This window comes from Artemia sp. Qi Xiang Cuo, chromosome 16 (genome assembly GCF_049724085.1).
Source record: "Artemia sp. Qi Xiang Cuo chromosome 16, ASM4972408v1, whole genome shotgun sequence".
In the NCBI taxonomy this organism is placed as follows: Eukaryota; Metazoa; Arthropoda; class Branchiopoda; order Anostraca; family Artemiidae; genus Artemia; species Artemia sp. Qi Xiang Cuo.
In genome coordinates, this window is record NC_142809.1 from 22221223 (window position 1) to 22237431 (window position 16209).

Here is a 16209-nt window from a genome sequence, read left to right on the forward strand (position 1 = left end):
AATTTGTAAAATCTCTCATGAAAACTTATCATTACTTTATTATAGGGTCTGTAGTATTTAAATTTTATGGGCCTATTATATGTTTAGGGACGATTACGCGGCAACCTCTGAAAGTCGGATGCTATGTGAATAGCTTTTTGATAGTTCTAAAATTGACTTTCTCAGTATCTTCAACCGATAGGATTCGTCCTTTTTCGGGGGAAATGCTGCCCCCCCCCCCAAAAAAAAAGACGGAAACCGCTACTTTGCTATGGCTTGCTCTTTTTTATCACTTACAAAGGGTGCTATAACTTTAAATTTCTTTTTTGGAACTAGCTCTTCCGGTTTTCTCGGGCAACTGGTATAAAATGTTCACCTCTTGCCTCTATGACCATCCATCTCGAAAAAAAAAATGCAAAATTTTGTACCTCTGTTGGTAGAGTTTTTAAAGTTTGTTGTAGGGTTCTCAAACATGTTGAATTTGATTAAATAATTTTGATTAACATTGCAGCACATTTGAACGAGAATCTCAATGATAGTAGTAATAATTGATGCAATTATAACCATTACTAATACTTTTTTTTCCTTTTGTAGAAGAGAATGAAGTGGCCAGGTTTCTTGGAAACCGTTCCCATCCCGACTTTTTCAAACTGTTAGAAGCTGATGGCGATTCAATCCTGGTTGGAGCGAGGTAATTTATCGAGAACTTTTCTCTTTTTTGGTTTCTACTAGATCTCTTTGAAAGCCAAATATTTTTACATTGACATTTAAAATGGATAATATTCGCGATATCTTTCGAAATGGGCCAGTGACTGGCTGAAAAAGATGAGCTTGGGGCTTCGTTTAAAGGTGCGTTGGTTATATTAGGGTAATTTGCGAGGCGGAGGAGGCAGTTCTGGATGAATACCACACAAGATGGAAAAAAGGCTGGAATAAGCTCTGACTAAGACTCGTTGTCTTAATGTTTGTCTGGTTATGTAGGTTAACCAAGCTTCGAGCTCTAATTTGTTTTTTTCCTATTGTTTTGAAGGATTCTAATCGCTCTAAGTAATTATTTTAAGTCAATCGACCCCGTAAAAAAAAAGAAAAAAATTGAAAAGAAAAAAAAATAAGGAAAATCGTTTGTTTTCTACGTCCCGTCGATAAATTCTACGTGATTTTTGGACCTAGTTTTGGTCTTTTGTTTCTACTATTTCAGTTATCATCCAGTAAAACTTTCCTTAAAAGGAAACTGTTTGATGTTAAAGTTTCAGAACACTGTCTCAATAATAGAAAAATCTTCCTTTCTTGTATCGAATGTTTTAAATTGTAATTGAGCGCATCAAATTAACTATAGGCTATGAGAGTTAGCCTATACTTACGTTTCCAGTCCTTTGCCACCTTATGTATTCTCAGGAATAAAATAGAGACAGGGATGCCGCCATTTCACAATAATATTGGCGAGAAGATTTTCTTTAATTTTTTTTTATTAAGAAGCAAAAAAGGTAGGCTGTTTTCAGCATCCGGGGGGGGGGCACTCTCTTAAATATTTTTTTTTGTGAGAATACAAAAAAGTATTTTTATCTATCTATGACGGTAATTGCCCGTCCCCGCAATGGCCAATTCACGATAATATCGGGGGAAAGGTTTTCTTTCGATTTGTGTTTATGAATATACAAAAAAGTAGGCTATTTTCAGTATGGGGGAGGGTATTTTTAAAGTTCTTTTTCGTGAGAATACAAAACATTAATTTTTGCATCTATTTATGACGTCAAATTGCCCCTCCCTGCTTCCTGTAGTTTCCGGCCCGGAATAGGAGACCACATTTTAGCTTTTACGATTTTGTGACAAACCTGCAGCTGTTACTTGTATCAAAAGACAAGCTACTCATATTATTGGAATCATAGATCTCGCCGAGCCAGAATTATACTACTTATAGTACTACTTCGATTTTTTCTTAAAGAATAATCTAAACTTGCTTAAAAAAATAAGAAAAGTGACCGTTTTCAACGATTTTCAACCAATTTTCATCGTATTTTTAAACCAAAAAATATATGCACTAAATTCAAAAATCTAATTTAGTATATGGATAGAACTGAATCTCATTTGTGAAATGATAGCGAAATTCTTATTTTTAGTTGATTTATTTATTAAAACCGTTGGAGAGCAGAGCAATAGCATATCAGAACTTGCAGAGGGAATGTAAACCTTTAATTAGTTCAAGAAGATACAGAAATATCGGAAAAATTTTGTCTTAGATTTAGTGATAAAAATGCGTAAAAAGTTACTTTTTAAATTCTTTACCCCCCCCCTCCAAGATTGTTACGATTTTTTAGATATTCCACGTAGTTTATCTATTTTTAGCACTTCTTTTTTATTTTGTACAAGCTATAAACGATTTGAGAAGCACTTTTAGTATTGGTTTATTTTGTTCCTAGAATAGTGCTCGTAAATCAAAAAAAGAATGCTTTCTGAATATCTAACAATTCAAATAGAAATTTTCGACGTGCTTTTACTTTAGCACTGCGTCGAGATCGGTTTTTTGTTTTTATCTTTACCTGATCTTTAAGGAGAAGATAAATATAATAAATTGATCGAATCAGAATTTACATTTCACGAATGATAATTTGTTTTAAAAATTCTTGGGGTAATTGGAAAAGGTCATTTGTGGTAGGTCTAATAATCAAGATAATTTGCTGATAATTAGTCCGCTTTTAGAAATGAAGCCAAAGGTGTGGCAGTGATTAATGCAAGACCTTTTTTCAGGAACATAGTGTACAACATTAGTCTTCCGGATTTAATCGAGAATGAAGACAAGGTAGATATCTTTTTATCACCGTTTATTGCTTTGCCTGACTCATGGTTGTAATTAGAAATGAAAATATTCGTAAATCATATACAGTGCCTTGAGGTACACCGCCGAAGTTGGCTATGTATGAATCAGATATGACAGCTTTTTACGGATATTGGGTCCTTTTAAAGAAATGTGGGCTGGTAATTGTAATTACAAAACATATTTAATTAGATTTTAGAATCTGTTGGAACAGTATATAGTTTTAGTATTCATTTCGACGGCGAGGGAACCAAAAAAGGAGCATTTGACTATTTATTTGAGGATGTATAATTAGCTTCTTATAATTATGCCCTTTATGGTGAGTGGCAAATTGAAATTGCCATCGGTAGCATTGCAAGTGGGACCCGTAGTTGAAACTCGCAAACAAATAAAAAATAATTTATAGCATGTGCGGAACAATGATTAATGTAATAATATAAATTTTTCGCTTTAATATTACACAGCTAATTTCTTTAAGCCGTGCTTAGAAACTAGATAATCATAAGTTATTTCAAATTTCACAGATGATCGTGTGTAAACCAAAATTAAGCAAAACACAGAAGACTTATGTATAGTTTATCATCGACTAAAAATCTAATTTCAATTTTCATAATGATGTATAATGATAAAGCACGCTGAATCCAACGGCACAATCAGAACTGATTCTTTCTCATAATTTTTTAAAGCCTGGTATCTATAGATGTGGATTTTCTTTCTTCCTGCAAACTACATTGGATGCAGTTTGAACATCAAAACGAAATTTTTACAAAAAAAAGCATAAAAGAACCTGGAAACCTACAAAACCTTAGTAACTAACCAAAAATCTTATTTCTTTATGCTAATAGATAAATATTCTAAGAATCTTCTATATTTTAAAAGACGAATTGCAGATTATTGAGTTCTGGTGCACAGTAAGCAAATAATTAATTAAAATAAGTTTCGATAAGTGCTTTTGAACGCGATTCAATAATTGCAATTGCCGCTTGAACGCAAAAAAAAAAAAAAAATTCCAATTAATTCCACTGATCATCTTTATTTATATAACTGTGTGACGGTCCAAATTTAAGGGCTGGACAGATATGACGTTTTTCCAGGTAAAATGTCCGTATTTATTCAGTATGAGCGAAATTACGTCAGCTTTCGAACTAGTATATCTTTACAGATTAAAGATTACTTTGTGCGTCTTTCAGTGGCGGATCCAGGGGGGCGAGGGGGTGCCCCCCTAGCGTAGTCTAAAGTAGGGTACCTTGCTCTATTAACACTAGTTTGCGTTAATTAAAACTGCTCATAAATCAAGTTTATCGGATCAACCTTTTTTGCCCCCCCCCCCAAAAAAAAATCCTGGATCCGCCCCTGACCTCTTTTGCTGTAACTTTTAATTTGATTTATTTTCTAAGTATTTTGGAATATTTTCAATGTAAGATTTGTAAGGTTACTTACTAGCTCACTTGATATGCTACTTAATTACTTTCCTAAGAAAATTGTCTTCGTCGGATGTTCATGTTTTATAAATTAAAAATAATTTTCCAAAAAATACGTTAACTTTTCTGTAAAAAAAAAAAACAACAAAAAACAGCTGATTGTTCGCACGTGTAGGCTCTTAAAACGCGTGATTAAAGCGCGACGCCTGTCTAAGCCTTTATTGCCTTAAAGTTATTTTTTGTTACCATTTCGTTCCTTCAGGTAGTTACGACAATATTTTTTTCAAAGAAAGAATTGAACAAATATTCTTCGTTTTGGGACATGGTCCTACTTCATGTCATGCCAGTAGCGTTAGTGGATAGGGGGGATGTGCCCTCTGGGGTTTTCTGCTCTTCCCTAGGTTGTGAAAAATACCTTTTGTGGATAACTTTTCATTGAAAAATGACTTTTTTCGGTATTTGTATTGAGGAACCTGAAAAAAACTACAATTTTATCCCCCCCCCAAAGTTTATGAAATGATGCCAGTGTGTCATACTATGGCTTAGGAGTATTATGTTCTCTGTAGCGAGTTTGGAATTTCACTCTGTGCTATCTAAGTGAATCACCGTTGTTTTGAAGTTCCAGCAAACACTATAACGTTGTATTAAAATACCGACTCAATAAAGCAAACCTTCTATAATCAACTTAGTCAGCGCTTTTCCTAGAAGCTTTTAGCGGGTATTACCTAAGCATAAATTCTGAAGAACGTGAAAAATTACTTTTAACTCGCTTTAGTTGGCACTCAATATCCCATTTGTTAATGGCGGTAAACCCTTAATGGCTATAGTAAAAGTCTGTACGGCCCAAATCTATCAGAGGCTCTATCATAAAAACTTGGAAATTTTCATTAACTTAAAGTGGCATGATTTCATTTAGTTCCTTGCGTCTACCCCAAAATGGTGTCCTTAAATATATTTTGCCTAGTCATGTCGAGCCTAAAGTCAAATTAAGCTTGGGAACGTCTTCAGCTGCTAAGCGATTTCAGTAATTTAGGAACTATCACGGTTAAAGTTATTGTTTAATAGTGGTCTGAAAACCCTCCACAGAATGAATATAGCGACAGCGAGAATCATAATAATTAAAGCCTACCATGTACAGAGTACTTGGGACCGAGTGGTTCCTTGATTCCCCAGTGGAATCGAGAGATGCCTTAGAATTTGTAGGCTTTAAAAATGATGCCTGTTTGCTTTTTGAATGGCTCAATAAGTTTGCTCGGTAGACTTAATCTCGGATGAATCCGAAATTAAATATATAGATATAATTGCCATTAATATAAACATAATTAATAAAATATTAATATAAATAAAATAAACTAATAAATAATAATAAAAATTAATAAAAAAAAATAATAAATAATATATGATATTATTATAATATATTTTATAATATTACTGTAATAATATTATATAATAATAATAAATAATAAATAAATAATAAAAAATAATAATAATAATTAATTAAATAATAAAATAAATAAATTAATATAAATACAAATATAAATATAATTATTTATGCCATTTGTTTTGCTGATAACCATTAATGCAGCTTCTAGCTTTGTCTTCATAATGAATTAAAATTCATTTTTACCAAATTGATGCTTTTGATAAGCTTTATTCTCGGATAAATTTCTTAAGATATCAGGTTTAGGTCACATTCCAAATTTCTACAAGTACTGATTAGATCTTCAACATAGTCAACAAAACCGTACAAAATGATTCTTTTGTCAGGCTAGAAAATCAATTTCTTTTTAATATGGACATGTATATAATGTTTCATTCAATTCCTTATTTGGGATGCTTAGGATGAATTGGCTGTAATGATGTAATGTAACTTGTCATGCGTTAAATATGAAAGCCGCTACTTAAAAATGCCTGTGAAGCATAATTGAAGTACAAAGTAAACTTTTGCGTTTACTATGCAGTTTGAAGATTTCCGCCCCGTTGCAGTTTTTACCTGAAGGTTGTTAAGAGGATCCTCTAGACGTTGCCCTCTGTCAGAAAATTTATGCAGTCCTTCCTATTCGTGGTTGCACCCATAATTCCATCATGGGAAGCTAAAACTCCGAAGATCTGCCTTTAGAAGGCTAAGATCTGGGACCCCCTCACTTTCTTTTCCAAGCTATGTTAAGTTTATCATAAAAAAGGAAAGTTAATGATTTTTGACGTAGGCTAACAAGGCCGTATCCAGGAGAGGGGGGGGGTTACCCAGTTTGACCCTCCCCTCAAATTTTTGACCGAGTCGAAAATAAGTCAAAAATTAGTAAAACTTAGGTAAAAATCAGTAAAATTAGTCAAAAACTGAGTCAAAAATTAGTAACCCCCCCCCCCCGAAATAGTCAAAAATTAGTAACCCCCCCCCCCAAAAAAAAAATCCTGGATCCGCCCTTGTAGGCTAATACCTAATATGAGGTTTTTTTCCAAGACTACACTGCCTTTCTATGGTCAAAAATTTTTTTTTTCAAATTGGGATGAGTCCATTTCTTAGGCAGTGATAACAGATATAAATGTCTGGATATTTAATGTTTTAATTTTAATGCTTTAGTATATCTGCCAATCACGATCGCTGTATATTGGATCGAAATAGCCAGACTTTTGTATCTGTTATCACTGTCTAATAAATGGACTTATCCCCATTTGAATGTTAATTTGTTCGTTAAAAAATGAGTGAAAATTAAGAATTTTCACTCATTGCTCTAGCCACATAGAGCAAATACAAAAAAATACCCAACTTGGATTTCTTTCGTTTAATTTGGTATTGAATAGTACAATTTAAATTCTGCAGCTTCTGAAACAAGCATTAGATACTGCATATCTCTGGAGGGATTTCAGCTCTCTAAGCCTGCGTGCGTTCCTGTACACAACTAAGGGTATAAATTAACGAGTTCTTCCTAAGTTATAATATCCTAAAGGCTTATTTCTATTGTTAAAAATGGTATTAGCTAAACTCAACACTCCGAGATGGCATTAAGGCTGTTAGAGATCCTTTGAGATCTCTCACACAGCTGTCCAAGCAGAGGAGTGCTATGGAATATCAAATCAAGGAGAAAAGAAGATGATCGCTGGATCTGTTGTGTGTAACTTGTAGCCGTAGGAACGGAGGCGCGTATGAAGGGGCTTGTTTGGGTGTGGGATTCTTGGGATCCGTGAAAAAGGAAATTGTGCAATCAATTTAAACAAATGTGTGGAAATTTAAATGTTCCTAAAAATTGGGCTCAAGGGGGTGACCTGAACCCCCCTGAAGACCCCTGTGCATATACCTCTCCTTAGGAACAGCACTGTTGAAGCACTGTATATTTACTGTGTATTGAAATTACACCCTTTTCTAGAGGGAAATATACAGCTTTTATAAAAAAAAATAATTCCGAGCAATTCATTAGAAAGTGTGTTAAAAAAAACAACTATACTCTAAAATTGTCTTAGAAATATTATAGTCTGCTACCGCTTGCGCAATTGCCTACGCAGAGCCATACCATTAATAGTCAGTTGAAGAGTGAAAATTGAAACTGATGAAAATATTTCTGTTTTATTTTATTTTTTGGGGGCAAAGGGCCAGGAATTTTCAATAGAACTAAAAACGTAGGAAATCCCATTTCTTACTAGTTTCTAGTTTCGGGTAATTTTTGATTTTCTTGCTCTGATTTTAAGAATTTTCAATCCTGATTTAAAGGCCCCCTCCCGTACAGTCCCCACCTTTGATACAACGCAGAAGAATTAATTTGCCAGTTTTATTAAAATATCTATTGAATCCTTTTTGAGATGGTGATGTACGTTTTTTATGAAATAAAATAAAAGAAAGTTGTAGACTGTAAGTTCTTTCTTTGCTATCAAATTAAAAAAGAATAAAAAGATAAATCAGGCGATGTTTGAAACTTTTAGATTACATGAGATGTTTTCGGATGCGTTATTACAACTCTTAAAAAGTTTAATTGAACGCTAAAAGCATGAAGAAGCTTAGGAAGTGTTACTAGGAAACTGAAGGTACTTATTGATAGTATTTTAAGTTCAATTTTTTGTGCACTTTTGAAAGTAATGTTATTTGGAAATTGTTCACAAGTAAATGGAAAGAAAAACCTCCTTTTTATGATGGAATTAATCAATCTCGATTTTTCATGGTTTTCGAGTTTTAAATCATGGGCGCAGATGTATACTTTTAAAAGATAGTTCGGAGGTGGATAGTACTTTAGCATAGTACTATAGACATCCCGAGCATAAACTTGAAACCTAAACAATCGTGACGGGCAAGGTGGCGTGTCCTTCCTAGAACAAGGTTTCAGTTTTTTTTTTTTTTTTTTTTTTTTTTTAACATTGTGTATAGGCATCACCCCTTTGCACACTCTATTTTTCAAAATTTAAATAGAATCGTAGCTTTTGATGTAATACTTTGAACTTGTTAGTATATATGAACTTGTTAATGTATGAATGGCCATTAATGTTAATGTCCTGGTTGAACTTCGCTGAAGTAATGATGCTCGGACTGTTTTAAAAAAATTTCCACTTTTTTGGTTTTATTGGTCACATGTTGTTGTGAGTCTTTTATCTTATACATATTTTTGTCTTACTGAGGACGACCCTTGGAGATAGGACCGAAATTTTCATTCAAGTTATCTCAACTGTCTTACAAAAAGTTTTCCCTTTTGTTCTTCGTACTTTTGTTGTTTGTGTTAATGTATACTTTTAAAAGATAGTTCGGAGGTACATCCTATCCTTTTATCCTTTTTTATGAGTTTCGAAAAGAGTCATTTTGTACTTCAGACTTTTTTATAGATAAGACCTAACTCTCTCTTCTTGATGATTCCTGTTTTTCTACTCTCTCCTTAAGGGGTATTTCTGTTCTAAGGAACTCGTGTTAGTATCTTGTCTCCTAAGACCAGTCAAAATTATTAAGAAAATTGGCTTAGTCCGAAACGTTGACATTTAGCATAGTACTATAGACATCCCAAGCATAAACTTGAAACTTAAGTAATCGCTTCAGAAATTGCCAGTTGACGTTTTAAAACTTTTATTTAGCTATAAATTTTACACACTCTTGAAAGAAGCGCAATTAAAGGAAGAAACCGTGATGGAAATGAGTTTTGTTTTAAAATACTAAAACTAAATTAACTGTCACGAATGTATTTCTTTTTGCCTGAAAATTTAACTACTGTTTTTTCTTTTGATGTTATCTTATAAAATATGTTTCAAATACAAATTATTTTCAGTAAAGTGGAAATGGCGGTCTCTCTAGTTCGGGGGGGGGGGGCAGCTCTTATTTGTTGTAGTTTCTAATCAATTTAAGCTTGGCTTTATTTTTTATCTTAATTCCTGTTCGTTTTGGTTTATTTTATTCATTCGAAACAATTTAAGTTCGTTAAGTTTGAGTTGTTGTATGACTTGATTTCTACTCGTTTCAAGATTTAATTTTGTTCTTTACTTTCTTTACTTTAAACACTAAACTATCGGATTGAACTTCACATTTGGAAGATGTAATCTTCTTGTCAACTATAGTTTCTATTGTAATGATCTTTTAAGTTAGCCATTTGTATAATCTAGGTGTTTGAGATTAAAAAAAAAAACCATGGAAACGGAGGAGGATGTTCATTCAAACGCATATTGAACGTTTAGTACAATTTTAATTGACTGAAAGTGATAGAAGGGTGATCAGGCGCTTCCAGTGCCTCTCTTGCCCCCTTATCACCCCCATCACCATGACATCGGACAAAGTTTCCCGATAGCCTTGTTCACTTCAAATTAATAGAAAGGGCGAAAAGCTGTATAGAAGGGAAAACGAGTATAATAACAGCCAGTGAAATATAGTAGAGAACTTTACAAATATTTGGGTTGAGACCTCTGCTCGACCATCCTCAGTGCAGAATAAAAATCTGAAGGACAGTGTAAAAACCAAACCTTAAAACATACATTAGAGTTAAACTTTCATTGTTACCTTGAAATGGCCTTCTTCTTTCAGTTCTAATGTTGGCCTGTCAGTGTAAAAAAAAAAAAACGCGATTGTATCCCTTCTGGCAACCCTGTTGAAGACCGCTACTGCACTGCGAAATCTTTTTTGTCTCTGAACAGAAACTTTCGTGGTTAAAATACTATTTTGAACGATCTGTGGTTTCAATTAAGTAATTCTATTGAGTGTATGTTTCGTAATAATTTGAGTGACAGAAGGGGCGATTTTGAAAGCGCTTGGTGTCGGATTAAGGAGACCTAATTAATTACACCGAATTAAGGACCTGTTTGGAGCTCACAGTCCCCCTTTTAGATCCTATTTTCTTGGTAAAATGGAGTAGCATAATCAAATTTCCCGTCAAGATATACTGCCTTGTCTTGAAAGATGCTACCTAATTTTCTCTTCTACCTTAGGACTCCCCTGGGAACCAATCAGATAGAAATTTCTTACCAGAATTTCTATTGTGCGACGTAGCTTGCTACTGCGAATAGTAACTTGATTCCAAAACCAAAATATATTAGGCTATATTAAATTTTGAAGGGTTTGAGTCAGTTGCCCATAATACCAGCCGTAATATATCGTTGTGTCCAAAACGAAAAGGTATACCTGAGATAGTTTCGAAAATAATCTATTGTTCTCCTACAAGTGAATTAGTCAGTTTGCATCCAGAGGCATATTTAATTGGACGAGTACTTAGGAGTACTTAGGACCAAGCTTTTGCGCCTCACTTGGTATCTGATATTCAAAGGTTTCATGGGAACGTATTATACCCCAAGCTCCACAAACACACGGTTAAGAGTAGAAAGTCCAAAGTACTTATCAGGACAAAAAAAAAAAGTTAGTTTGAACGTCCAAATAAATTGTCATGTAATGAACCCAAATTGCTCTAATCATAATTGGTTGATACTATCAGGGTCGTATCCAGGATTTTTTTCCGGGGGGAGGAGGGTTTACAAAATGATTTTTTTTCGGGTTGGGGGGGGGTACAAAAAACTTTAAAAACGCATTAAAAATTTGTTTATGTTCATCTTTGTTACGTTTTTACGAGTCGGACAAACATTCCGGGGGGGACAAACCCCCTAGCCCCCCTGGATACGATCTTGGATACTATCTTATAAATGCTTATTCAGTTTAAAGATAATCGATGTGACTTGGTTCCATCAGAGCTTATAGAATTCGTTCCGTGTTATTCGGTTCTTCTCTTTTAGCGGATATTGTGGCAGCCAATATCGAGTCATCGAGAAATTTGTGCTATTAAAGGAAAATCAGAAGACGACTGCCAAAATTATATACGGATTTTGGCTAAAACGAAAGACGATAGGCTATTAGTCTGCGGAACGAATGCGTATAATCCTTTATGCCGCTATTACACTGACGAGGTAAGTAATCATTTTCTTTTTTAAGTTGAAAGCTAAAGCTTATTTTGTTTGCTAGAGGTTATCCTTGAAGATTTCACACCAAGACCATATCTAGTGACTGATATTTTACCTGGGCCCCTGCCTGTGGGGAGGGGGAAGGAATAGGGGACCCAATCTCCATAGTCCTGGATAGATGTTGTTCATGTTGACTTACACGCTCACCATATGGACTGGTAGGAGAATTATAGATAAAGTTGGGTCTGAATTTTGCGACATATCCCTTTCTTATTGAGTCAAGAGCTTGTTTGTCTTGACATCTGTATAGCTCCTAGCTGGTCTTCTCATTTTGATCGGTTCCTTGCAGACCATTCCGTTTTTTTTAGGTATGTGGTCATACAGTCCCTAGTAAGAGCGCGGCTATTGTAGCCGACCGGCATCTCTGAATTCCCCTGACAACTAAAAAGCAGAGGGCGGTTTGGCAATTTCCTGAAAGACAATTCTGTGTGAGTGATCAGCCAAAAACTAATAAATTTTGAATGTTTTTACTCCCCCTAAAGTTTCGTGAATTGTAGCCGCTGCCAACACTAGAACTTCAGGTAACAAAACAAGGTACTTATATATTAAACGTACTCTTTTATATACTGCTAAAGAAGTTTGGTTAATGCTATTAAAATAAAATAGAATGAATATATAATAGCTTAGAAAGAAATTTGGGCTATATATTTGCACATTAGGGGAGTGGGGGGCAAATTATAACATATATTAAATACGTAACCTAACCTAGGTTCCTCCCCCCCCCCTAAACCCCAAGAAACAACAGTTTAAATAGCGTAAACGCAATGAAAACTACTATTTCCATTCCAATTCTTAATAGTGGTCTCGAAATAACCAGTCTGGCGGGTATCAAAGAGTATGTTTAATACATAAGTACAAAAAAAACAAAAAAAAACTGGAGAACAATAATTTGAAATACTTTGAATTTGAATACTTTGCCCGTAACTTTAAAGCAGGAAGACCAGGAATATATTCTACACATTTAGGTTTCATGTTTGCAATATTGCGCTTCGCTCGGGTTGATGTTTGCTGTCGCTAGGAACTCGGACAGGATGTCGGAGCATTGTTAGACTGGAATGATGTACCCTTTGTCAGCTGACCACGCGCTCTGGATGTGCCCAACTTTAGGATAATATTGCAAATATGAGGACCATACGGTTAGACCCCGGCGCCGCGCTGATGAGGGAAGACCGGCGGCGGCGGGGCAAAAAACAGCACGCCGCGCCGCCGGTAAGACGCCGGCGGCGCGATCAATGTTGACCGCAAACATAAATGTTTTCATCAGTCTTTCTCAAATCACAGCTTAAATTTACAACAGATTCGAGCCTATTCATGAGTTCAAAAATTCACAAGTCGCTGGATGGAAACTGATCTTCTTCTTTATTCATCAAGAGAAGTAGAAATCTGGTAGAAACGAAATGGCTTTGGCGTTTCAGAACCCTTGCATAATAGGAGTAGTTGAAGTATCTATTAGCTATGTATTCTTAACATAAACAATTATTAAAATTAGTAGTTTTTTCATCGAGCATTACTGCATATAAAACTTCAAAATACCGTATCACAAAATTCGTCAGTTATCTGGGTAAAAACTTTGAATATAACTTTGAACTTAGAAGCTTAATTTGTTCTTATTGTCCTTTGCCTATATATGTTTTGTCACCTTTAAAACATTTGAAATGGGCGACTTTGATATTGATAGTTTTTTTTGCTCTTTTGAATTCCTAAGAAGCCTTTTTGTATTACAAACTGGCTTTTCATTATAATTTAAAAAAATATGCATTTTAAAGTTTTTTTTGGCTTCTTTATAGAATATATGTCATGTAGGCTAAGGCTGAACTGCTGGTTTTTTATCGCTTTTGGCTGCTCTTTTGGATATTATTCATTTTTTCTTTTGGGGATTCATTCCAAATTATACACTGATAAATACCTAATATCGGTCAAATTATAAACTGTATCTAATAGGAGTAAATTTATCAAATTGAAAAATACATGATGAGCAGAGCACTTCACATGACAACACTTCAATTACAATGACACAAAAAAAAAACACTTAATAGTTTATTCGCTATGAAGAAAAATGAAGTGCCAGCTATTTTCTTAGGTAAAAAATGAAAAGCTCATCCGTTTTAAGTGTAATTAAATGAAATAATATGCAGACTGAAGTAGCTCCTGGAAGAAGTTGAAATATTCATCCTAGTTCGTCACTTTTAATCCAAGCAAAATGTTAGGACACTTAGAATCAGTTATTGAGTTTAAGCTTTGATTTCCAAATGCTCACAAGAATTACCAAATTTAAGAAAGTTGCAACAATAAGTCACGTGTGGTCAAAATACTTAGACTCCTCTTTGATCCCCACCCAGGCTCAAAGCTTCTGCTATGGTCATTTCCATGGAAATCTCCAAAGAGTTTCTTTTTAAAACAGCTTTCAAGCGTAGTTAGGGGTATTTAGACTTTTTTGCTTTTCTTCAAAGCTTTGAAAAAAGTGTTATAATATTCCAAATGTTACATTTGTGCATATTTTTGGTAATCATTTGTGGGGTGATCAAATTTTCTAAACCACTGTAGATACGTAAGAACGTTGCAACATCTAGTACCCCAAGGTCATCAGACTGTCAAAGATTCCTCCTTGAACCTCCCAAATTGAAAGCTTTTATTATGACCTGGCCTTTTAATGTAACTTGGGCACTGGACCAAGGGCACCATTGTTACTCGTGCGCAACGTTAGATGGGGATGTCGATATCGCTTTCGTCACACCAATTCGTTTCAGTGTGAATCTGCCTGGTACATATGAATGAATGTTTTCAAAGTAAACCCGTTTTATCAATAGGAAAAAAACCCGGATTGGACGCATATGTCCCTTTCCCTTTGGACGATAAAACCATGCAAGTACTGTATCAAGTATAACTCACGAAAGTCTTGTTAATTTTGTCAACTTTTCAACTTTTTGGCATCCCTGCTTTCAATAAAAACAAAAAATCAAGGTACTATCACTTAAATATAATAACTCCCTATGCCCCCCTTCTGGATACCATCTTGATAGGATACCGTCTCTGCTTTAAATCAAAAAAAAAAATTAACTTATTGGCACCCCTGCTTTAAAAAAAGAAAAAAATCGAGGTATTATTTAAATATTTAAATATGATAGATTTAAATATGATAGCTCAATACCCCCTCCCCCTCTGGATACCACCTTGATAGGATGCCGTCTCTGCTTTAAATTAAAAAAATTAACTTTTTGGGATCCCTGCTTTCAATAAATAAAATTCGAGCTATTATCATTTAAATATAATACCTCTCTACCCCCTCCCCCCCTGTGGATACAACCTTGATAGGATACCGTCTCAGCTTTTATTTGAAAAATAATTTACTGAATAATTAACAAGGTCACTATATGGTTCAAACAAATACGAAAAATAACGCTAAAGAGCTTAGTGTTCCTTGAAAAAAATTGAGGGTATGAGTAAAGGGGTACAAAGACAACAACAAAAATGTCGAAATTATTCAGATATACCTCAAATTATTGGAAAATTGAGTGATAGATACGCCATGGCATTCCATAAGATCCAAAGAAACGAATTAAAAGGGAGCACACACAAAAGCCAAATAAGGCCAGTACCCTATGAGAAATCGCAAAATACTCGAGACAATGAACAAGTCCTAATGGGGGGCCCTGGGTCTATCAAAATATTTCAATGGTTTCCCAGGGAATTTGATATCATTTTCATCTGTCTCCACTTTAAATGAAAAACATAACTACTTTTTTGGCATCCCTGCTTTCAATAAAAAAATGAGGTATTATTATTTAAAAATGATAGCCCCCTATCCCCCTCCCCTATATGCAATTATTTACAATTTATTTATGAATCACATTTTTGGGGTAATTTTCGGTTCAATCTTTAATTCCCCAACCTTGTACATAGCTTAGTCTATAGCTAAATTTTGTCTCACCCGCAGGCTGTTTTTTTTTTGGGGGGGGGGGGTAAAATGTTCCAGAAAGAAGATTGTATTTCCTATCAGGTGTTCAATAATTGAGTATTAAACAATAAGAAAATCTTATCTAAAAACGGCAAAAAAAATCTGCAAACTTACAACTCAGCTGTAGAAACAATCTGTCAGCTGTCAATTTCAAAATCCAACAAAAGGCTGAAGTTGTATAGTAGTGAATTCGTTCTATAATTCTATTCAACTTGAAAATAAAGTTCTTGACTACGAATGATGTAAGAAATAGCGATTGGGAAACTGCATTCGAAATGATTTAAACTCATTTCATATAGACGATACTGTTTTTTGTCAACATATGAAGAGCTGTGAATATTGCAATATTTGTAATACCATGCTGCATCTGTCTGGTTTTGATGCCGCTTAACTACAGAGCCGAAAACTAATGAACAATAGAGCAGTGAAGTGCTATGGTATGCAACTTAATATTTGGCAAGGAAAGTCAAAGCTGATAAATCACTAGAAGTGGTGTCCTGATTACGTCAATTTCGGGATTTGGAGACCCGATTTTTTTTTCGGGGTGACGCATAGATTTTCGGGGAAATACCCGAGAATTTGAGGATGGTGCAAGCTCTGGTTGATTTCTAATCAGAAAAATTGAAATACTAAACCAC

The 16209-nt window shown here is 34.6% G+C and overlaps 1 protein-coding gene across 3 annotated transcripts in view; it reads left to right on the forward strand.

Annotated features, from left to right (window-relative positions):
* The window catches only part of LOC148942679 (semaphorin-1A-like), a 268011-nt gene that overhangs the window by 69003 nt on the left and 182799 nt on the right, over positions 1-16209 (forward strand). For all 3 annotated transcript variants that reach the window (XM_089102498.1, XM_089102499.1, XM_089102500.1), the window contains exons 3-5: positions 574-670; positions 2725-2776; positions 11392-11562. In XM_089102498.1, the coding sequence (XP_088958624.1) occupies positions 574-670; positions 2725-2776; positions 11392-11562 (320 nt within the window). The remainder of the gene's footprint in view (positions 1-573; positions 671-2724; positions 2777-11391; positions 11563-16209) is intronic.